The sequence below is a fragment of the Anabas testudineus genome, chromosome 3 (genome assembly GCF_900324465.2).
Source record: "Anabas testudineus chromosome 3, fAnaTes1.2, whole genome shotgun sequence".
NCBI classification, from domain to species: domain Eukaryota; kingdom Metazoa; phylum Chordata; class Actinopteri; order Anabantiformes; family Anabantidae; genus Anabas; species Anabas testudineus.
In genome coordinates, this window is record NC_046612.1 from 26,248,803 (window position 1) to 26,273,831 (window position 25,029).

Consider the following 25,029-nt stretch of genomic DNA (forward strand, 5'->3'; position numbering starts at 1 on the left):
AGTTGATATAGTAGTAGTAGTGGTTGTAGGTGTAGTTGTTGTTTCAGTTGTGGTTGAAGGAGTAGTTGTAGTCGTGGTGGGTGTAGTTGTTTCAGTTGTAGGAGTTGTAGGTGACTGAGTTGAAAATGTAGAAGAATGTGTTACGGGTGTGGTATATGTAGAAGTTGGACATCCACAGCATTTGAATTTAATCTCATAGTCAAAACATTCTTGCTGAAGCCCTTGTTGTTTGTTGTTGCAAATCAGGCCGACTTCTTATTGCAAGTCACATCTTGTCCAACCTGTGACATGGAAAGACCTGGATAAAGAGCAGCTCTACACTGGACTTCTTCTGGATTTGTGCAAACGTGGTAACCAGCAGAGTTGATCTTCTGGATGGATTCATCTTCTCCACCATTGGGGCCTGCTGTGGGCTTTCCTAGATTAATCCATTCTGACCAGCCACATGTCATGTCCTGCCCCCCGGGACATGGTGTAGGGGTATTAGTGCTGGTGGTAGATGTAGTTGTTGTTTCAGTTGTGGTGGAATGTGTAGTTGATGTAGTAGGTGTAGTTGTTGTTTCAGTTGTGGTCAAAGGTGTAGTCAATGTTGTTGTAGTAGTAGTAGTAGTTGTTGTTGTTTCAGTTGTGGTCAAAGGCGTAGTTGATATAGTAGTAGTAGTAGTTGTAGGTGTAGTTGTTGTTTCAGTTGTGGTTGAAGGAGTAGTTGTAGTCGTGGTGGGTGTAGTTGTTTCAGTTGTAGTAGTTGTAGGTGACTGAGTTGAAAATGTAGAAGAATGTGTTACGGGTGTGGTATATGTAGAAGTTGGACATCCACAGCATTTGAATTTAATCTCATAGTCAAAACATTCTTGCTGAAGCCCTTGTTGTTTGTTGTTGCAAATCAGGCCGACTTCTTTATTGCAAGTCACATCTTGTCCAACTTGTGACATGGAAGACCTGGATAAGAGCAGCTCTACACTGGACTTCTTCTGGATTTGTGCAAACGTGGTAACCAGCAGAGTTGATCTTCTGGATGGATTCATCTTCTCCACCATTGGGGCCTGCTGTGGGCTTTCCTAGATTAATCCATTCTGACCAGCCACATGTCATGTCCTGCCCCCCGGGACATGGTGTAGGGGTATTAGTGCTGGTGGTAGATGTAGTTGTTGTTTCAGTTGTGGTGGAATGTGTAGTTGATGTAGTAGGTGTAGTTGTTGTTTCAGTTGTGGTCAAAGGTGTAGTCAATGTTGTTGTAGTAGTAGTAGTAGTTGTTGTTGTTTCAGTTGTGGTCAAAGGCGTAGTTGATATAGTAGTAGTAGTAGTTGTAGGTGTAGTTGTTGTTTCAGTTGTGGTTGAAGGAGTAGTTGTAGTCGTGGTGGGTGGAGTTGTTTCAGTTGTAGGAGTTGTAGGTGACTGAGTTGAAAATGTAGAAGAATGTGTTACGGGTGTGGTATATGTAGGAGTTGGACATCCACAGCATTTGAATTTAATCTCATAGTCAAAACATTCTTGCTGAAGCCCTTGTTGTTTGTTGTTGCAAATCAGGCCGACTTCTTTATTGCAAGTCACATCTTGTCCAACCTGTGACATGGAAAGACCTGGATAAAGAGCAGCTCTACACTGGACTTCTTCTGGATTTGTGCAAACGTGGTAACCAGCAGAGTTGATCTTCTTGATGGATTCATCTTCTCCACCATTGGGGCCTGCTGTGGGCTTTCCTAGATTAATCCATTCTGACCAGCCACATGTCATGTCCTGCCCCCCGGGACATGGTGTAGGGGTATTAGTGCTGGTGGTAGATGTAGTTGTTGTTTCAGTTGTGGTGGAATGTGTAGTTGATGTAGTAGGTGTAGTTGTTGTTTCAGTTGTGGTCAAAGGTGTAGTCAATGTTGTAGTAGTAGTAGTAGTTGTTGTTGTTTCAGTTGTGGTCAAAGGCGTAGTTGATATAGTAGTAGTAGTAGTTGTAGGTGTAGTTGTTGTTTCAGTTGTGGTTGAAGGAGTAGTTGTAGTCGTGGTGGGTGTAGTTGTTTCAGTTGTAGGAGTTGTAGGTGACTGAGTTGAAAATGTAGAAGAATGTGTTACGGGTGTGGTATATGTAGAAGTTGGACATCCACAGCATTTGAATTTAATCTCATAGTCAAAACATTCTTGCTGAAGCCCTTGTTGTTTGTTGTTGCAAATCAGGCCGACTTCTTTATTGCAAGTCACATCTTGCCCAACCTGTGACATGGAAAGACCTGGATAAAGAGCAGCTCTACACTGGACTTCTTCTGGATTTGTGCAAACGTGGTAACCAGCAGAGTTGATCTTCTGGATGGATTCATCTTCTCCACCATTGGGGCCTGCTGTGGGCTTTCCTAGATTAATCCATTCTGACCAGCCACATGTCATGTCCTGCCCCCCGGGACATGGTGTAGGGGTATTAGTGCTGGTGGTAGATGTAGTTGTTGTTTCAGTTGTGGTGGAATGTGTAGTTGATGTAGTAGGTGTAGTTGTTGTTTCAGTTGTGGTCAAAGGCGTAGTTGATATAGTAGTAGTAGTAGTTGTAGGTGTAGTTGTTGTTTCAGTTGTGGTTGAAGGAGTAGTTGTAGTCGTGGTGGGTGTAGTTGTTTCAGTTGTAGGAGTTGTAGGTGACTGAGTTGAAAATGTAGAAGAATGTGTTACGGGTGTGGTATATGTAGAAGTTGGACATCCACAGCATTTGAATTTAATCTCATAGTCAAAACATTCTTGCTGAAGCCCTTGTTGTTTGTTGTTGCAAATCAGGCCGACTTCTTTATTGCAAGTCACATCTTGCCCAACCTGTGACATGGAAAGACCTGGATAAAGAGCAGCTCTACACTGGACTTCTTCTGGATTTGTGCAAACGTGGTAACCAGCAGAGTTGATCTTCTGGATGGATTCATCTTCTCCACCATTGGGGCCTGCTGTGGGCTTTCCTATATTAATCCATTCTGACCAGCCACATGTCATGTCCTGCCCCCCGGGACATGGTGTAGGGGTATTAGTGCTGGTGGTAGATGTAGTTGTTGTTTCAGTTGTGGTGGAATGTGTAGTTGAAGTAGTAGGTGTAGTTGTTGTTTCAGTTGTGGTCAAAGGCGTAGTCAATGTTGTTGTAGTAGTAGTAGTAGTAGTTGTTGTTTCAGTTGTGGTCAAAGGCGTAGTTGATATAGTAGTAGTAGTAGTTGTAGGTGTAGTTGTTGTTTCAGTTGTGGTCAAAGGCGTAGTTGATATAGTAGTAGTAGTAGTTGTAGGTGTAGTTGTTGTTTCAGTTGTGGTTGAAGGAGTAGTTGTAGTCGTGGTGGGTGTAGTTGTTTCAGTTGTAGGAGTTGTAGGTGACTGAGTTGAAAATGTAGAAGAATGTGTTACGGGTGTGGTATATGTAGAAGTTGGACATCCACAGCATTTGAATTTAATCTCATAGTCAAAACATTCTTGCTGAAGCCCTTGTTGTTTGTTGTTGCAAATCAGGCCGACTTCTTTATTGCAAGTCACATCTTGTCCAACCTGTGACATGGAAAGACCTGGATAAAGAGCAGCTCTACACTGGACTTCTTCTGGATTTGTGCAAACGTGGTAACCAGCAGAGTTGATCTTCTGGATGGATTCATCTTCTCCACCATTGGGGCCTGCTGTGGGCTTTCCTATATTAATCCATTCTGACCAGCCACATGTCATGTCCTGCCCCCCGGGACATGGTGTAGGGGTATTAGTGCTGGTGGTAGATGTAGTTGTTGTTTCAGTTGTGGTGGAATGTGTAGTTGAAGTAGTAGGTGTAGTTGTTGTTTCAGTTGTGGTCAAAGGCGTAGTCAATGTTGTTGTAGTAGTAGTAGTAGTAGTTGTTGTTTCAGTTGTGGTCAAAGGCGTAGTTGATATAGTAGTAGTAGTAGTTGTAGGTGTAGTTGTTGTTTCAGTTGTGGTCAAAGGCGTAGTTGATATAGTAGTAGTAGTAGTTGTAGGTGTAGTTGTTGTTTCAGTTGTGGTTGAAGGAGTAGTTGTAGTCGTGGTGGGTGTAGTTGTTTCAGTTGTAGGAGTTGTAGGTGACTGAGTTGAAAATGTAGAAGAATGTGTTACGGGTGTGGTATATGTAGAAGTTGGACATCCACAGCATTTGAATTTAATCTCATAGTCAAAACATTCTTGCTGAAGCCCTTGTTGTTTGTTGTTGCAAATCAGGCCGACTTCTTTATTGCAAGTCACATCTTGCCCAACCTGTGACATGGAAAGACCTGGATAAAGAGCAGCTCTACACTGGACTTCTTCTGGATTTGTGCAAACGTGGTAACCAGCAGAGTTGATCTTCTGGATGGATTCATCTTCTCCACCATTGGGGCCTGCTGTGGGCTTTCCTAGATTAATCCATTCTGACCAGCCACATGTCATGTCCTGCCCCCCGGGACATGGTGTAGGGGTATTAGTGCTGGTGGTAGATGTAGTTGTTGTTTCAGTTGTGGTGGAATGTGTAGTTGAAGTAGTAGGTGTAGTTGTTGTTTCAGTTGTGGTCAAAGGCGTAGTCAATGTTGTTGTAGTAGTAGTAGTAGTAGTTGTTGTTTCAGTTGTGGTCAAAGGCGTAGTTGATATAGTAGTAGTAGTGGTTGTAGGTGTAGTTGTTGTTTCAGTTGTGGTTGAAGAAGTAGTTGATATAGTAGTAGTAGTAGTTGTAGGTGTAGTTGTTGTTACAGTTGTGGTTGAAGAAGTAGTCATTGTTGTAGTCGTGGTAGGTGTAGTTTCACAACAAGTGACAGTTGAAGGTGTAGTAGTAGTTAGAGGTGTAGTTAATGTTATAGTAGAGGTAAGTGTAGTTGTTTCGGTTGTTGTGAATGGTGTGGGTTTTTCTGGTGTTGTGTTGCATTGCACTGTCTTGCAACACTTAACTTTAATTTCATAATCCAGACATATTGGGGGATACTGCAAGTTGTTTTCACATAGGAGTCCTACTTGTGCATTACATGTTACTTTTTGTCCTAGTTGGTTTAGGGGAACCCCTGGATAGTGTACTCCTTGACACTCCACCTCCACTGGATTGTCACAGATGTTATATCCTTTCTGTATGATGTGTTTGATGGTATCATTGTCCCCACCTCCTGGACCATATTCAGGGTAGTCTGAATTTATCCATTGTGACCAGTAGCATAATGTCTCTTGACAAGGTTTTACAGTAGTATTTTCTTGTGTTGTCGGTATCTTGGAGGATGTTGTTGTTGAGCTTGGTGATATTGTTGAGACAGTAGGCTTTGTTGGGCATGCACTATAGTCACAACACATAACTCTGACTTGGTAGTTAAAGCACAAGGCCAGTGGTCCTGACTGGTCTTCATTTTTGCATGTCAGTCCTTTAACCAGATCACATTGCACTACTTGTCCAATTTTGTCAGTGGTAACATTTGGAAACTTCTCGGCTCTGCACTGGATCTCACTTGGCTTATCACATATCTTGTACCCTGCCTCTCGAATCTTTTGGTAAGTTTCATTGTCTCCTCCTGGAGTTCCCAGTGTGGGAAAGCTGGTATCTAACCACGGCGACCACTCACAAGGGTTACATGTGACTGGCACTATTGAGACACATAATACAGGTATTCATTATACTGTAACTCTTACATTATAAAGATAAATATGTTTTCAGTTTTCCAATACTTTGCACACACCTGTAAAAACAAAGGTGGTTGTAGGCTGGCTTGTTGGAGCAGTGGTGGTAGGTACTGGACATCGGAATGAACTCTTCTCAATTGTACCATTTTTTCCACACACTGCTGTCATGCAGTTACCATGTCCATCTGTTGTGTTATAGATGGTATGGCCAGTGGGATATTTATTACCATTATATATGCAGCTACAGGCTGTAAAGAAAGTATATGATTCATTAACATATTAAGTCAACATAAATATTTTTAAACCCCCAAACTTTCCAAATCTTTTCATACCTTGGGCATCATAATGGCACTGGATGATCATTGAACTGCATAGACTTTGATGTAAAGAAACATGAATTTGTTACAATTTCATTTCCATCACTAAGTTGCATTAGGCACATATGAGATATGTAAGACCTACCATGTATGACAGTTTTCAGTTGTTGGTACGTTATCGCCGTTATTATAGTGTTTCCCCTCTTTATTGTAGCAGCCACATTGTTCTTTCAAAACACATGTCATTGTATCCTCATTAAAGTATGGCTGAGCAGGAGGACATTTTGGATAGCAGCCTAAATGAAAAGCAAGGTTTTATACAGAGCAACACATTAGTTCATATCTGTAGGCTGGTATTATAACCTTCTACCACAAGTTGAAAGGTTGTAGCTTTATTGTGTTCATCTGGTATTGTGGCTGGATTAGTGACTGCACTATAAACCCAACAAATTTCCCCAAGAGGATCAATAAAGTATTCATTATTAAATTTGAACAACTTTTAACAACACTAGCAGATGAAAAAAATCATTGTGCTCAATTTTAATCTTGAGCCTTGTATATTGTAGTCTATTTGTAAATTAGGTAAAGTTCTAAAACTCTTATCTTATACCTTCCAGAGGAGGTATCTGTGTAGAACAGACACCTAAGGGGTTCCTGCAGGTTTTCATACAAGGAGATCCACATGGCTTGTAATGCCATTCACATTCACCAGGGGGATTGTAGTAATCACAGAAGACAGCTGGAAAAGGTTATGAAAACTTTGAGCAAAAATGTAAGCATATTGATGGTATTATATGTTTAGACTACAAGCAACTGTAGAATGTTAGGTAAGTAGTTAAGCTGTTAAGTAAAGATTACAGGTACAATGCCTTAAGCTGTGCATTCAAGCAAATGATAAAATCTTGCCATACCATCTTCTAACTGTTCCTCTACAGTCCTAACATACTGACTGAAGGTAAGCACTGTGGAACCTAGAGATGTATGGCTGTAGTTCCCAGAAATGAAGAGGAGAACATGAGGGTTATGTGCTTGCAGCCTGGCCATGACAGTGTGGATAACACACTCAGAGGGGGGGGGGGCACAAGCCGCTCTTCAGATTTTTGCATTGGCTTCCTCTGGCTGCAAGGATTAAGTTAAAAGCTCTGTCTCCTGCCTACAGAGAAATCAACTCTACAGCTCCAACTTATCTCAACTCAATCATTTAGGTGTACCCCTGTTTTTTCTCCTTGACTTAGATTTTGTTTGCTTGCCTTGTTCCTCACTTGTAAGTCACTTTGGATAAAAGCGTCTGCTAAATGACTAAATGGAAATGGAAGCCACAGCCTAAATAACGTGAGAACTTTCTGACATTCTTATTCACAAATAATGCCAAAAGCTTTGTTTATCCATTCTGAGTAAGGGTTCATTGTTTCTGAATGTCAGTGTGAGCCAGATGTTTCAGCTTCATCATACTGGTCAAGCATATTTCAGGCATCAAATAAAAGGGTGAAATCCTGAAGACTGTGGTAAAAGTTGCTCAAGAATCGTAGATGATCAAGATTCTTCTGCTTGCATTTCTTTTATGTATGTCCTGTAGTAGTAGTATAGTAATGAAACAGTCAGAAGACTTTGTAACTAAATCTCCTTAACCTGAAAACAAATAATATTACTACTATTAACAGAAGATGAATGTGGCAAAAAGTAAAGCCGCTGGAATCTTCAACCATCAATGTGTTAGTAAAAATAATTTTTTAAGGTGATGCAATTATATTATGTAAGGTCTCAAATCTTACCCTGCGAAGTGCCTTGAGATTACATCTGACATCAAATAAAATTTAATTGAAATTGAATTGAAATTATTAACATTGGTAGCCAATGATTTCCCCAAGATTTCTCTACCATACCATAGCATTGTGTGGATGGTTGAAAGTTCTCTAACAAATCATCATAATCTACTCATCTCATCTAACTATTCAATCCTGAGTTAATGAGGAACTGCTCATTAATGGGTAATCATCAAGTCGTATTTTTGTGTATTGTTAAAGTGTTAGAGGTATTAGGTATTTAGCTAATTATTAGATTTTCATCTTGACATGTTTAATCTGGTTACTTACGGCAGATATTAGGAGATCTCCATTGTATACAAATGCCAGCTTGATTACAGGATTCAGCATAGGCAGCCACATTGGTGCAGAAACATTCACAGTCTCCACCAGTGTCACAAGCACATGAGTCAAATACACATGCCTCATAGAATGGAGCAGGATCCACCTGCAGACAAATGTATAATCATGATGAGAAAGCCTTAATGAGAAGAGCTAAATGAGTATAAAAATACAACATCAAGAGACAAAATGGAGAAATAGCACTGTTACACTGCTGCTACTGCTGTTACTACTTCTAGTTGAAGATTTTATTATATACATATACATATACAATTTGGAGAATAAGACATTGTAGACATTATACTATTCAGTAGTATATAAAATTTGTGATATACTTTAATATATAATAATTTAACATCACTGTTAAATAGTGCTTTTGATACATTTTTGAAAACATTTGAAAACTGAGTAATATCTACATCATTGGGTGGAAAAAATTAGAAAAACTTCAATAACAAACTTGACTTCAACAACTACATACAGTGGAGTGGCAGGAAGAAAAGACATCACTCTGTATGATGCTGCACTGCTTCTGGGCCCATGACTGTCTGTATGGGTTGTCTGTGCAGGGATTGGTGATGTTCTGAGCATCAGGACAGCTTGGTAAATCCTTCCAGCTGTTGGCAAACACCACTGGGTTGACCACCACAGCATGGGACCTTGTTGTAAAATCATTATTTGCATTGCCATCATAGTTGCCACACAGTCCACACACACGACCCTGAAAAAGCAGACCTCCTCATATCATTGTTGTTCAACTGAAGTTTCACAACAAAAAAACTGCATGGAAACAAATCCTTGATGTTTTGCACATTATATTATTTTGCACTTTTCACAGGGCAGGGTTACCTTATATGTCGGACTGAGCTTGATAAACAAGCTGGTTTTCCTGTCCCAAATGAGAATGAGTCCATTATCGGCCTCCATTACTAGGTAAATGCCCATAGTGCTATAATGAAATGGAACTGTTTCTGACTGTCCTCTAGACAGTAGCTGGTAGTTTCCATCAGTTAGAATCAGTTCTGAACTCTGCAGAAAAGACCACATATTAATGTTAGTGATGTTTGTGTGACTGTGGGAAAATTTTACATATAAATATCAGCTGAACATCTTGGTAAACGTCTCAGATTATATTACTAGAAGTTATTATCTTTAATAGTTGTTTATACAATAGTTCCCCTTTTTATTTCTGTTGTATTCCATAAACATTCACAGTTTAAATAAAATCTGTTAGGGCTTTTTTTTATAACTATTTTTAATGTGGCCTATTTCCTTCTGTAGCCATTTTCTTTGGCTGATCTCTTCTCCTAATTTGACATATGTTGATAGCTTATTGTATGCCACATCACAAGATATTGGCATATCTTATGCCAAATCAGTATATTTTTACTTAACATATATAAATATGTTTTTGACTTTTGACTCAAATTATGCTTTTTTCCAAAAGGGTTTATATTTATTTGGGTTAGTCTTACCCCAAGGAAAATCTTGATGGTCTTGGAGCAGGTGGTACCCGTGGTTCCACATGGAACATTCTCAGTGATCACTCTAAAGGTTCCATTGCTCTGAGCACTGCCACAGTAGTCCTAATGAATACAAACACAATTAATATGTACACACACACCTTCTGCATGTATATAGTTTTGCCAATGTGGTTCTAGGAATTCTAGGAATCTAATAGCATGTATTGTTTTCAATTAAATTAGATTAAATTCACTTTACCTACAAAGGTATCAGAAGTCATCCTCAGCTAACACAGTATTTAAACTGCCGTCATTATATTATAATTCCACTTATTACAGATGTGGCGCAATTACAAATTTATAAAAATTCAAAATGTGTGGTTAATCATTCTGAGACAGATAATTAACAGACTGACTTTAAGCTGGACCCACAATTTTAAATTCCCCATTGTTATTGTCTGGGATAGCTTCTTCTTTGTTTTGTTCACACCTGAGTGAGGATGTATTCACAGTTGCCATTAAAGTTGAAACGCTGCTGATCAAAGGTTATGTAGTGTCCATCACCATACACAGAACAGGTTCCATCACACTCATTGGCAGTGCAGTTCCATTTCCTATCTGAACAAGTGCTGTAAACAAATACAGATGAGATAACACTGGGCTTATAGTAAAAGACATGTATTTTTGTTTTTACAATCAAAAGGATAGAATTAAAAGAATGAAGTGATTCAAGTTTTGGTGCATCATTTCATCTCAGCAATCCACCTGTGATTCACTTACCATGTGTTGCAGTCCACTTTTGTGGTCTCTCCAGGCTGGTAGGAGATGCCATTGTGAACACAGGGACAGGCCTCTGGCTTGATACAGCTTCCTTTACTGTCATATACCATTCCAGATGGACACATACAGCCAGAGGTGCACCCTGTGGAGACCTAAAGAAAAGATCAAACTTACAATCCACAGCCATACTATTTGAGAACTTTAACTGTGATTGTCTAAATGTTGGTTCTAGAGAAAAACTGGTCATTTATTTTAGCATGGCAAATCTTTTTGTTGGGGAAAAGGTGACTCACACAGGTCATATCTAACGTGTTGCAGCTCTTCTCACACTCCGTTCCTTTTGCAGCTGGACCATTAGCAGAACAGTTGAAGAACACCATTGGGGGAGCACAGGCAGCTGCAGAACAACATGTTTAACATTACTACCTTTTTGCATTTCTTTATTACTGTCTGAACTGTACCATTTATGCTTAAAGCTGCAACAACTAAGACCCTTACCCATTTTCTAAGAGATTAAGTGAAAATGGGACAAGATGTTTTGTCTCTTAGTTGTTGTATTTCATTTAATGTTTCTGGGTTATATATAGGCCTTCTGACTTTGTTTTTGCTATGGCACACAACCCCAATACCCAACAAAACAGAGATGCACATTTTCATTTTAAACAAATGTATAAGAAAGTTAGGCAGGAGTCTGCTGCAGCCACACATTAAATAAACCTTAGCTGCTATTGGTACTACCGTCTCTTCATCATAAACAAGTACACACACCATAGAGAAAAACCCTTTATATTCTGAAACATAGGTTACTAAACTCTCAACCTCATCAACTGACATTGGGTATGCTTCACACTGCCTAACTCACACATCCGCGGTATCACATTCAGATCTGTTTATGGTTCCAGTGCATGTTTGAAGGACATTGGCCACTGTTAGCTAACAGCATACATGTTAGAAACAAAACATGAGGGGCAACAGCTGAAAATATTTCTATTAAATTCAGAATAAAACGTGTCATTGAGAAAATACATTTAAAGAAAACAACACATCAAAAAAAAAATGATGCAGTGTTTGCACAATTTGAATAATTCAAAGAAAAAGGTATACTAAGAAATCTATTCATTTTTAGACAAAATGGTGATAATGTTTTCACTAAAAGACATTCAGAAATCAGTATTTGATAGAATAACCTAGATTTGCAGTCACTGCTTTCATGCCTTTTATCATGCTCTCCAGTTTTTCACATTGGTGTTGGGTAACTGTATTACAAAAAATCAGGATTCAGGTGATCCTGATACCTAAGCAGTACCTCATGAAGCAAAATTACATGTGCTGGTGTAGGACTTCAACAGATTTAACAGCTGGTGAATACTAAAAAGCACTCACTACCACTTATATCACTTAAATGAGGTTTTGTCAGGAAGTAAAACAACTTTATAGGATGCTGTTTTTAAGGTGATTCTGTATCATTTTACTCACATGGCTCTATAATTAACTCTCCAATGCAGTTGAGTTTGCCTTCATCACAGGTGCTGGTGGAGTAAAATATTTAAAAAACGGTCATATTACATAATTTACATATAGTATTATACACTACAGCACAAACAAGCCTAAATACAAAAGTAATTAAAAAGAGTATAGATTTAAAGACTGCCTCTTTTTGAATCTTGAAGTGAAACTGATTGACAGGTACAAGATATATCCAAGATGTATAATGTTTGCTGAGATGAATATACATAAATTACAAACAAACTATTTTTTTCATAGCAATGTGTAATATATAAATTTCATACCACATGACTCCATCCTTGTTGACAACCTGCCCAGAAGGCACTACTGAGCCTTTGTCATAACAAGGGCAGTCCTTTGCTGGGACACATTTCCCAGACTCATCCAAATAAGTTCCCTCTGCACAGATACAGCCATCGACGGGTGGGAAGGAGAAGTGGCAGCTGACATCTGTCATGCTGATGCAGCGGCATGTGCGACTGTTAGATGTGATGTTGTAGGAGTAGATCATGTTGGTGTTGCAGTTGCTGGCATATTTCCCTACACACACAACAGAATTGGTTAAAACTGGGAGACTACATAATTGCTATATTCATCAAATTTTTGAATGTTAAATGTACAAAACAAAAAATGATACAACAACCAGCTTAAGCAGCAAGCTAAAGTAAAGTATTTTTCTGTAATTGCAGCACCAAAGCACCACCTATGTATACCCTACATACAACCCACAAATTTGTAGAATTTGAGAGCTAAATATGAAAAACCTAACTTCAGGTCATCTAAACAGCTGATTTAAGCTAAGTTTTGTTTTTTGTTTTTTTAAATGCAATAGCGTTCTTACGTTGTAATACTTGTTTCTGCTGGGATTGTTAGCTATGTGCAACCTACATGAAAAGCTTCATGATCTCTCCCACCAACTGTGTTTCTGGTTTGAGAAATTCTTATCTGTCACATTTGATGCAACTTCACTTTTTTTTTTTTTTTTACAGGAAAGATGTAACTGAATTGCATAGCGTTATATTATTCGCTTTTAAATATGAGTTATAGGCAAAACTGGCCCTTTTACAATGCCACAATGCTTGACATGTTTCTCTATAAAGGGTTTATCTAATACTTGTCCAAATGGACATATGATGTACATTGTGTGTGGACATTTGATCTCCTCACTATCCTTATTACTCACCACAGATTGTGTTCCTCCAGCTGACGATCATGGCTCCTGCAGCTGCACAAGCATGGACATAGGAGGAGACTGCAGCACACATGCAATCCTCACTTTTCTCGCAATTACAGCTGTCATACATGCAGTTCTGTAAGGAAGCAAAATAAGGTAACAACAGTATAAGGTTATATCACAGGCCTGGAGACCAGCCTGAGTAGAGACCAGGAAAATGGAGAAGCTGTAGTTATGAGATGTACCTCTCTGTAAGGCTCTGGACTGATTTCTGAGTGACAGGCAGCAAACACTCCCTGAGGATCACCCAGCATTGAGCACCAGTGCTGTGCATACCTTTCTGTCATCGATACATAGAGACAACCTCTGTCATTCTAGAGATACTGATAGAAAATCATCACCTAAATTAGTCAGACCTACCATTATCCAGACTGAGACTGCAGGGTTTCTCAAAGTTGCTCTTAACATCTTGGCAACCAGCATGTGTCTTCCAGCTGTTGACAAAACCAGCTGCTGTAGCATCTTGAACACCACTGAGCTTAAGAAAGTCGTCAGCTTGGTTTCTGTTAAAGTTCCCACAAAGACCTGCAGGCCAACAGGTGTGTTCAAAAAATGTTTTTAAATTGAGAACATGTCAAGTCAAAGTAAATTAAAATAGAATGTACAGACATAATATAACTTATCATTTAGTGCATGTATGTGCATATAGCTCAATGAGTTTGTTCATAAAACTCCTATTATATCTTCTGTGCATATGTATCATAGAGAGCAGATACAGATCATTATAGTGTACAAACCACAGGTCTTGGCCTTGTATTCACTGGTCACTGTGATGTAGACTTGCATAATTGGCTGGAGTTGGACCTCCAACAGAACATCAACAGATGTCTGGACGAGCACATAGAAAGAGGATGCTCTGAAGGCAGAGATCCCAGCTGTTGGTTCAGAGAAGGATGGGGATAAAAATCTGTTAAAACTGTACATGAGACTTACAATCAAATATTATTTGTTTGCTTGTTTGTTTAAGTCAGTATTTAAATGTTGATGTTGTTGGTTAAACTATTTGTGCATAAGTTACATTTAAAATGTAGAAGTGTATATTTTTTTACATGCAAGATAGAGAGCTCTGAGGTAAATACTGTACAGTGGAAGGTATCTCACCAGCAGAAAAGGGTAACTGAGCATAGATGCCATTCACAAACACCTTGCCATTGGGCTGGATGGTGATAACCTTTATATGACAAGGACAATGTAGTTATTATTGAAGTTCTTACATTCTTTGTGTGTGTATATGTTTTCAATTATGTAGTAATGTAAAAAGCAACAAGCCAACATGCATGCTTCATAACATCATGAAACAATGCAGTTACTCTACTAAAGTTATGTCATGTTCATGAAAGGTGAATTGTTTGCTTCACACTATAGTTTATCCAACATTGCAAGATGAAATAAACAGGCTGTCCACTGCTCTGTTGTAGGCTATGTAAAACTAAACTTCAGAAGAAAAGCTAAACAAAAATATACAAAGATTGTTGAACAAAGAAATGTCCATTATCTTGAATGATTGTCCTCTGAAAATATGCATGCATTGTTTCAACTGTATCTCTGAGCATTTCTCTGTGTGTTTCATACTCACGTTAGCCCCACCAGACAATCCTAACGTTACAGACTTGAGGCAGGTTTCACTCTCAGTCAGTCCACACTGCACAAGTTCTCCCTGTACCACAAACTGGGTTCCTGCGCAGTCCTGAAAATACAGACACAAAGCTATTCAACTGCTGGTGAACTGACAACATACTTACACAGAACAGTGCACAAGGTGCAGAACATCAGTAAAAAATAGTGACAGGGATAATAATAATAATAATAATAATAATAATAATAATCATCATCATCATCATCTTCATCTGTTATTTCTGCATACCCACACATACCATACCAACAAAAATTCCTTTCTTTCAGTTCGTCATCACCATCTCTAACCAATAACTTTCCGCTTTCTCAAGCCAGTTCATTCAGTCATCTTTTCTGTCATTCTGCTTTCAGACCTGTGTTTGCACAACCTCCACCCATCATCACATTACTCTGGGGGGGGCTCTCCAGGAATCCAACCAGTTCCATTTTCCCTTCCTGGCTATTTTCATCATCAGGGTTTTTTCCTATCCTTGCTGACCTAGGAGGATAGCTCTAGTGCAATACATTTTATTATACTGATCTCTCCTTATTGAACTGTTTTGATGTATGAGATGACACAGAGTTGACATACACTATATTCACTCCAGCTCTACTCACAACTTGCTATCACTAATAGTATTAACATCTTTGAGGTTGAGGTCTAGGTTAAGTTGTGTTGCAGCCATGTCAGCGGGGTGTGTGTGTGTGTGTGTGTGTGTAACAGCTGTCACGATGTGTACAACCTTAGCCAAAATGTAGGAGCAGCCCCCGTGAAAGCTGTAGACCTTTCCATCAAAGGTGTTGACATGAGCTCCTCCCTCCACAGAGCAAGTTCCTGGACAGTTCTCCTCCTTACATGTCCACTGACCATTCTTACACACACTGTTAGCACACACAATTTAATTTTAGTGGATAGCTGATAATTTCCTAACACAGATGCTTTCTATAACACAGAGCGGTCCTTTAATTGGCATACTGTATGTCATACCATTTTTTGCAGTTATTGGAGTAGGACTCTCCAGGTCCATAGATCTTGCTGTTGTAACTGCAGGAGCATTTGCTAAGTGGAACACAGCCCTTTCCATTTAAATCATCAAGCACTGTGCCTGAAATCAACCAAATCAATCAATCAAAGTATTACTATATTGAAAGAAACTGTGTGAGTGTCCTATTGTAAGTGTGTGTCACTCTGTTGTACCTGCAGGGCAAAAGCATCCATCTATACAATGGTTGTCACATGTGTGGCTGGCCTCTGGATTGGAGCAGGTGTCAGCACAGGGACTTCCACACTCTCTGTACTCCATTTTGGAAGGACATGACTTCCCTGTGAATATACCAGTTGTTTTTCATTACTTTATTTGTTCATTTTCTCAGATAATATAAATGCACACAAACTCTACTATTGTAACCTGGTTCTAGGCCCTGAATAGCCTACCCACACTTCAAAAATATCCTCTCTTACCACAGGTATCCATCATGCATCATGACATTATGATTAGTTCAGCTCAGTTCCGTTTTATTTATATAATACCAAAAGTAATATTGAAGCTCTTTATTTAAGAAGGTCAAGACCTTACAGAATTAGTACGGATTGTGTTTTATGAATCAGCTTATTTACTCAGTTTGGTTAATAATGGACTGGTCTGTGTAAGTAAATATGTGAGTAAAAGTCACATGATTTATAGGTGTGTCTGTCTTTTAAACTGCTGCAGTTTATCTTGCACCAGCCAACTATTACAAGTGCAAGTAGACTATGAGTGGCAAAGCATATTCTGTCAAAATATGGTACAAAATAAAACCAGTTGGGATGTATGAGTGCAAGAAACTAATTCAGTACTGTAGTACAGTTTGTTCACTACATAATAAACATTAGACGCAGCACATTAGACATCTTGAGACATTTAGGAATAGCTTTATATAGATTATAATGTATATAATAGTTTATAGTGTTACTCTTATATTGGTCGATGTTGGTTGGAGAAGCAGTCAAGCCATCATCACCAATTTGGGTGGACCTAAAGTTGGCCAGTTGTACCAGTCTGATCACAAATTATATCAAGGTAAAAAAAAACTCTTAAACACCGCTATTCTCACTTAACATTTTCAAAAACTTGCAAAATTTACACTGTATTATTACTGTATTACAACTGTGTTACTTCTATCTATAGACAATGTAATGTCTAACTGCAATAATTATACCACATGTTTAAAGTGTTGAACAATGTTGATCAACTATCTTGATCAACTTACAATGTATACTTATTGTAAAGCAATTAAAAATGATGTCCTAAGTTACTCAATAGAAACAGTAAAACATTTTCACAGTTTAATATTGGTCTTTCTGTGCTCAGACTCAGTGAAGCAATGTTTAATCAGCAGCTTCCAATGGGGTACTCACAGCAGAGCATTTTGGATCTCCAGTTGTCAGGTTTGCCACCAGCATGGACACACTGTCTGGAGAACTCTGACACAGTGTTGCAAAGGCACAAGGGATCTGCATGTCTGTTCGTGCCATTGCCACAGTGGCAGAGATCTGCAATACAGGCAGAAGTGAAGGAGGCGATGTCCAACAGACTGTGGCAGGTTTTGAAAGCTGGTCCGGTAAGGATCTGCTCACACAGAGGTTTCTACAGAACAGACAGGTACAAGAATTTTATATTATAATAACATATTGTGGCCACCCATATTGATAATCTTTGCCAACATGTGAAGTTATTGATAAATGTGTATTGGCTAATTTTACAACATAGTAAATATGAATATATGATAACTTTAAGCTTTAACTTAAGCTTTGATGCAGTATATGAGGTACTGGCCAGGGTGTAAGGTAAATAGCAATGGTTAGAATTTGTTTTTATTTGACTTTCATGTAACTGTGTGAAGCCTCACCATGTCATTGCAACTTTCTGTTGATTCCAGTGTGTAGTCAGAGCAACTTTCAGTTGGCCCATTCATTTTCCAGAAGTTGGCAAAATCCAAGGGGGATATTTTCACACCTGTTTAGAAAATATCAAATGAAACAATTTTAGTTGTGTGGCTATGCCTACACTGATTGTTTTTTTAAAACTACTCAAAGTGTACCATGACTGTAGAACTCATCGTAAAGCTGGATCCCATTAAAGTCTCCACAAAGACCACAAGTCTGGTTCTTGTACTTCAGATCTAGCTCCACCTATGAGGAAAAATTGAAATCTCATATAAACTAAATATACAACCCATAAATCAAGATCTAGATTTACACAGTGTACATTCATATATATATATATATATATATATATATATATATATATATATATATATATATATATATATATATATATATATATATATATATATATATATATAAACTCACGAGAAACGAGTCCTCCTCATTCCAGACAGCAACCAATCCCAAATTTGCTTTGATTTTGATGTAGGTGGGAGTTTTCTCAATGAGCAATCCTGCTTGACTGAATGGTAGAGTGACTCTGCAAAAAAAAAGTCACATTTTCGAACTTTTGTCCCCTAGAGCAAAAAGAACATTGTGAATAGAGGTACTACTAGTAGTAGCAGTAACAACGACTGGAGGAATGAAATCAGACTGGCAGCCAACATCAGTAATTAAAGGGAAATTGGCCATGCTCGGCAATCATGACAGGCATAAAACTGCATAAAACATTACAAATCCTATTTGCATAAAACAAGGTTCCTCTTGTCCACCTAACTAAGCACAGTACACCCCAACCCAATCCTTAACTGTGTTAAACAATGAAATGTGCAAGAAAACTGGAAAAGTATTAGTGTTTTTAGAGTAAACTTACAATTTGCCATCAATAACCACTGAGCCCTTGGAGAGTTCCACCACTGAGCCCTGAAGCTTCATACTGACATGTTTAATGGTGGGATTGCTGCCAGCCTCCTGTCTTCTTATTTGAATATTAAAGTCGTTGTAAGTGTTTTTGCATGAAGAAGTCAGGATATAGTTGCAGGTGGACATCAACTGGAAAACATCCCCATCAAAGGTCTTGAAGTGGTAATTGCCCCACGTACTGCAAACTTGACCATTGTGGATGGGACTCACACCTACAAAGGCAAATCAGCAGGTGATACAACAAAGGCAAACCTATTTTACACAGGTCTTTACCTACACAATTTACTGTTTACACATTTCCTACGTAAAGGTAATGTGGTAAGGTTTACTACCAACAATTAACAAGCTCACCTGTAATTTTTTCAGGAATCTGGGACATGGTCGGGAAGACATTCACAGCAGACTTTGCTTCTGTTGAAAGAAATAAGAATTATTTGTTTAGTGACTAATAATAAACTACACTGAAACACTAAACTGTGCAGTTGCTGTACTGCTGTAATTAAGTTATTTTGTCAGGATGCCTAATGGAGTATAATATATGTACCTGTGTGCTGAACAGCTACGATGGCAGACAGGGTCAGCCATAGCAGCCACTCTTGGGCCATAGCCATTTGCTTCTCCGCCGAACACTGAGGAAGATGGGCGGGAGGTCCAATTCTTTATACCAGGGGGCAAGTTGGTAATGTGGCAGGTGAGGGTGTGGCATTCCCATACCTCTACATGGTGATTCATGATGGCTGGTCCTGCCCTATGCTCCTGTGTTTATTTCTATGGTCCCTGGTTCACTACCCTTCACACACCTGATATGAAGGAAATGGTTACCTAGTATGCAAACAAATGTTCACCTCACATCTGTGATGCAGACAAAGTAGCACATAAAGGCCACAACCCATACTTATGTTTAATCCATGTCCACAGTGTTCCATAATGGTGACCAAACTGACAAGATTTTGATATTTTTTCTTGGCTTGTCTGATGTGATCATACTGATTCAAAACATCCTGTTTCTACAACTTACAGGATTAATGTAGACGCATCTTATCTCAAATATTGTTCTTCGTCTTTACTCATAAAACTGATCTCTATTTGAAATGAACTTTAACAATACATCATTCAAACATCCCAAAGAAATGTGGACAAACTGCAATCCAGAAAAACACACACACAATAGAGACATCTGAGACACAAATATAAATATTATTATATTAGATATAAAATCTATTTTCTAAACTGGTAAAGAAGCAACAGTGATAAAGTCATAAGAAAGTCAGTCAAACAGAAAGAAAGAGAGGATTTTGCCACTTTAGGTTCAATTCTATCTACCTCCATTGGGCTGATGTGTCTCATAAAACAGGACAACTATGTGTCATACCAACAGTAGTAAAAGACAAAATATGTTATTTTGGAGTTCAGTTAAACATCAAATTTAAGGGCTGGGAGATAACTACTGCTTAAAACAGCAACTCAAAACCAAACAGACAGTATGAAAAGTATTTGAGAAGACGTATTCAGTTAAACTCTACCTAAGAGAAGGAAATGTTCTGTCTTTTTTAAGGTCAGATCCTAAGATTAACACTTTTTTAAAGTTTCAAGCAGGAAACGCCTACAAATACCAAACCTTATTTAGACATATGGAAATATTAGATCACCATTATGACAATTTAGGGGTTGACAAAATGAAAGGCTTTGAATGAACAAAGACTTCACTGCATGCTCTTCCAAGTGTTTTTGTTTGCTTTTCTTTATCATATTTTGACTCAAGCGATAAAAGCTTGGATCTATTACAGGTGTGTTCAGGTGTCTTTTGTTTTCTTATCACCAACAGTCATCTTTAACAATAGCAAGACTCAAGAGTGACTCAACATGAATGCAAAGCTGAGATTACTTAAATCCACTTAGCTTCATTACAGATCCATTAGTATTTTGTCTGTCCACCCAAATTAGATATTGTGGCTGGCTGAAATGGGTTTGCTGTGTGCCACATATTCATGGGTGTACCTTGCAACACAGCAGCACTAATAGGCAATTGTTTTCTGCCATATAGTAAGAAGAAGAGTCTACAGAGTCTGTAAATCACATTTGCCACTGTGGCTCAGAATAATGCCTCAGTCACAAAATATAAGTAAAAAACAAACAGCACAACAAAACACACATGGGGTCAGAGGTGTGATATCAATAATATACCATCAGCTTAAGCTATAATTATGAACTGAAAAAATATTTCTAAATAATTATGCAAATGTATAATGTGACATATCTTATTTACAGTGTATCATGTGAATTCTATGTTTAAATCTCCTCAGAATATACATCTAGAACTTAACTGGACGTACAGTGGCAGGAAAAAGTACGTGAACCTTTTGAGATTACATGGATTTGTGGAGTGGATGTGCTCCGATCTTCATCTAACTCACAACAATACAAAAACAGTCTCACACAGTAATACTACACAAACATTATATGTTTTCATGTTTTTATTCAAGATAGATGTAAACATTCACTGTGCAGGGTGGAAAAGTATGTGAACCTTTGGACTTAATAACTGGTTGACCCTTCTTTGGCAGCAATAACCTCAACCAAATGTTTCCTGTAGTTGCAGATCAGACCTGCACAACAATCTGAAGTAATTTTGGACCACTCCTCTTCACAAAACTGTTTCAGTGTAGCAATATTCTTGGGATGTCTGGTGTGAATGGCTCTCTTAAGGTCACGCCACAGCATTTCAATCGGGTTGAGGTCAGGATTCTGACTGGGCCACTCCAGAAGGTGTATTTTGTTCTGTTGAAGCTATTCTTTTGTTGAATTACTTGTATGCTTTGGATCATTGTCCTGTTGCCTCACCCATCCTCTGTGGAGCTTCAGTTGGCGACAGATGGTCTTACGTTTTCCTGCAAAATGTCTTGATAAACTCTGGAATTCATTTTTCCATCAATGACAACAATCCGTCCAGGCCCTGAGGCAGCAAAGCAGCCCCAAACCATGACGGCTTCCTCTACCATGTTTTACAGTGGGGATGAGGTTTTGATGTGCTGTGCCTTTTTTCTCCACACATAGCGTTGTGTGTTTTTTCCAATCAACTCAATTTTGGTGTCATCTGTCCACAGAATATTTTGCCAGTAGTGCTGTGGAACATCCAGGTGCCCTTTAGCAAACTTCAAACATGCTGCAATATTTTTTTGGACAGCAATGGCTTCCTCCGTGGTGTCTTCCCATGTACTCAATTCTTGTTTGATGTTTTCCTTATTGTATATGTGTCAACAAAAATGTTAGCATGTGCCAGAGATTTCTGTAAGTCTTTAGCTGACACTCTAGGATGCTTCTTTATCTCATTCAGCATTCTGTGCTGTGCTCTTGCAGTCATCTGTACAGGACGACCACGCCTAGGGAGAGTAGCAACAGTGCTGCAACAGTAAACCCAAAACTGGTGTGAGTTTTTAAAGGGCAGGACAGCTTTCAGCAACACGTTCAATATCATCACACTGATTTGACTCAAGGTTGGCTCACTCCTGGCTCCATTCACAGTGCTGTCTGCACTGTGAATGTTTACATGTTATGTTCAATAAAAACATGAAAACATATAATGTTTGTGCACTAATATTTTCAGCAGACTGTGTTTTTGTATTGTTGTGAGTTAGATGAAGATCAGAGCACATTTTGTGACCAATTCATGCAAAACTCCACGTAATCCCAAAGGGTTTACACACTTTTTCTTGCCACTGGAGTTTAGAAAACCACAGACCTTTGTGTATAAGGTCTACTTGCTTCACTTATAATAAGAGGAAATTGATTTGCAAAAGGAAAAACCATGTCTCTAGCCAAATATGTAAATAAATAATTACAAAGTATAAATTAAAAATATATAAACAAAAACACATTAAAATATGTCTTTTAGCCCTAGAACCCCATATTATTATAGAAAACTGTGGAATAAACCAAAAATAAAAAATCCTTGTTATCTTACCCTTACACTTGTCTTACGCTGAAGATGTTAGTCTGCTGGCAGGGCCTAACTCACTTGTTGTGGCTCCAGTAGCAAGACACACTGGCTTGCTAATAGCTAATGATAAACAACATACATGAAAAACATTTGCAATCAATAGCTACCCATGGGCATGAAAAAAATTCCTCCCCTGAGCTGCTTTGCCAGGCCTCTCCTGCAGCTGGTACTTGTTTTCAGCACATTTGTGTACAAAAAAAAAGAAGTGGTAAATTTCACCACTGACATTGACATACACCACTTGGGGTCCATATTTATAAGTCAGGTATGTTGTTAATTTGCTCTTACTCTTACTACTTCTTTAAAGCAGGACCAATAATGTCACTTTCAGAACTTTTGGCAAGTTAGAAATGATTTCCTACTCTGTGATATAGTTTAATTAGATCCGGCTACACTGTACTTTGCTAAATTACCCAAAGTCTTAAAAATGCCCATATCTGTATCTGTAATTTCTGTGTACGACACATTATAAAGACAAATTACTCTTTATTATCACTCTGCTAATAGAAATTTAAGCTCCTACATACTTCTGTAAAAAAGTGATTGAAGACTTTGACTTTTGACCTAAATGAGATCATCCCCTTCCCATGGGGAACCACTTGTCCCCTTTGTCCAGTATTTGAACTTCACAGTCCTTAAACGAGTGTCCTTTGTCCTTAAGATGAAGGTACACAGCTGATTCAGGTCCTGAGGTGTTACTCCTCCTGTGCTGTGCCATCCTCCTGTGTAGCAGCTGTTTGGTTTCTAACCTATCCTATTTTGTGTTGTAGTGGGTGATGTGAGTGAAATAGGAGTCATCAGGACTTTGAACCATAGAGTCTCCATAGAAGCCCAAAAGAAGAAAGATAGGCATCTGAAGACAGCTCTCAAGACCTGTGGATACCCCAAGTGGGCCTTCAACAAGGCAGCAACCTGTTCTAGGAAAAAAACAGGGGAACAGTCAGAGTCCCAGGTCCAACGCAAAGACATGGTCATACCTTACATGGCTGGGGTTTCAGAAAAGCTGAAAATGATTTTCAGAAAACACAACATACCTGTTAACTTCAAACCCACCAACACTTAGACAGAAACTTGTCCATCCCAAAGACCAGACTCCAAAACACAAGATGAACAATATAGTGTATGCGGTCCAGTGCAGTGAAGAATTCTCTGAACTGTACCTTGGAGAAACCAAACAGCTGCTACACAGGAGGATGGCACAGCACAGGAGGAGTAACACCTCAGGTCCTGAATCAGCTGTGTACCTTCATCTTAAGGGCAAAGGACACTTATTTAAGGACTGTGATGTTCAAATATTGGATAAAGAGGACAAGTGGTTTGAGAGAGGGGTGAGGGAAGACTTGCATGTGCAAATCAACACTCCCTCTCTCAACAGAGGTGGAGGACTTAGACACTACCTGTCTTCTATTTATCACGCTGCCCTTTCATCTATCTCCAAAAAGGCCAGAACCACTTCACACCTGCACCAGGTTGGACACACTTAACAGTCCATCTTAGGTGTTAATTGGGGGTGGGCAGAGGTGTGACCATTACATCCTTCACATCCTCCCCATCCTTTGTTTCACCTAAGGAGCCTATTCAGACCAAGGCGTAGAGTGAAACAAAACCTGGAGCATTAATTTGTGGTCTCTAACCAACTATCTTCAGATTAAAGAAGCTACTTGGATGAGTAGCCAAACGTTTCAACCTAAACGTCCAGTTGCCATGACTCAACTTTCAGATAACTTCACCTGGACGACTGAGAATCTTCACAAACATTCTACAAACTTGATATTTATTTTTCTTTTTAGTTGATCATACAAATTTTACCATTGACTGTAGGCAGTGCTAAAGGCAGCCATAAACACATTGACATTTCCTGGAGAAGTAATGTATTTATTGTTGTATCACCACTGTATCAGTGGTACGTCATCATTGAGGAAGGTGAAGTAGCTGACCTAATTTTTGTCAAAATCCTCATGCTCTCTTATGAGGCTGGTAGTAATCAGATTGGACCACCGAGCAAACTTGACCCACAAAGAGTTGAGAGACAGCTTCGCCACCTGACGTTTGATTGGGTTGTAGGCAATGTTATTCAAAGTATTAGCACCAGTTAGCAAAATGGTAAGTATATGACAGTGCACAGTATGCTAGATTTTCAAACTAAAAGCATATGGAATAATAAAAATGCTGTTACTTGACCATTTTTGTTTCGCCTTTTGCCATCATTTACAGTCTACATTTTCTTTTTGCTGGGTTATCTTCTATTTTCAACTTCTTTTTTCTTCTTTTTCTATCAGTTTTATTTTTGTCAACCTTTTCTTATGGTCAACTTTTAATATTTGTGAACTTTGTTTCAATTTGACAACTTTTTTCCTTTTGTCAACTTTTCCTCTTTATCAGCTTTTCTTTGTGATGTCTTTTTAGATGAGAACTTGTAATAACTTGTCATTGGTCAGCAGCTTCTAAGTGATCAGCATCTTTTCAGGAACAGATGTTAAACAGTTTTTTATCAGTGACTTAATAATTCTAAAAACAGACACCTAAAGTCGTGTGAAAACTAACAAAAAATCT

General features: G+C 38.7%; 1 protein-coding gene across 1 annotated transcript; it reads right to left on the bottom strand.

Annotated features, from left to right (window-relative positions):
* Positions 1 to 242: 242 nt before the first annotated feature.
* Positions 243 to 19,084, bottom strand: LOC113174644 (mucin-2-like). The gene is given in 33 exon segments (XM_026378724.1): positions 243 to 945; positions 947 to 2,034; positions 2,269 to 2,410; positions 3,206 to 3,321; positions 4,624 to 5,534; positions 5,904 to 5,947; positions 6,034 to 6,184; positions 6,499 to 6,627; positions 7,982 to 8,138; positions 8,514 to 8,753; positions 8,882 to 9,061; positions 9,508 to 9,618; positions 9,986 to 10,124; positions 10,276 to 10,427; positions 10,569 to 10,672; positions 11,752 to 11,804; positions 12,066 to 12,321; positions 12,965 to 13,091; positions 13,201 to 13,295; positions 13,376 to 13,540; positions 13,753 to 13,890; positions 14,117 to 14,186; positions 14,592 to 14,702; positions 15,373 to 15,511; positions 15,618 to 15,735; positions 15,828 to 15,953; positions 17,028 to 17,256; positions 17,519 to 17,625; positions 17,711 to 17,801; positions 17,982 to 18,096; positions 18,430 to 18,691; positions 18,831 to 18,890; positions 19,024 to 19,084. Coding segments are annotated over 33 exon segments (6,690 nt in total).
* Between the last annotated feature and the right edge of the window lie 5,945 nt (positions 19,085 to 25,029).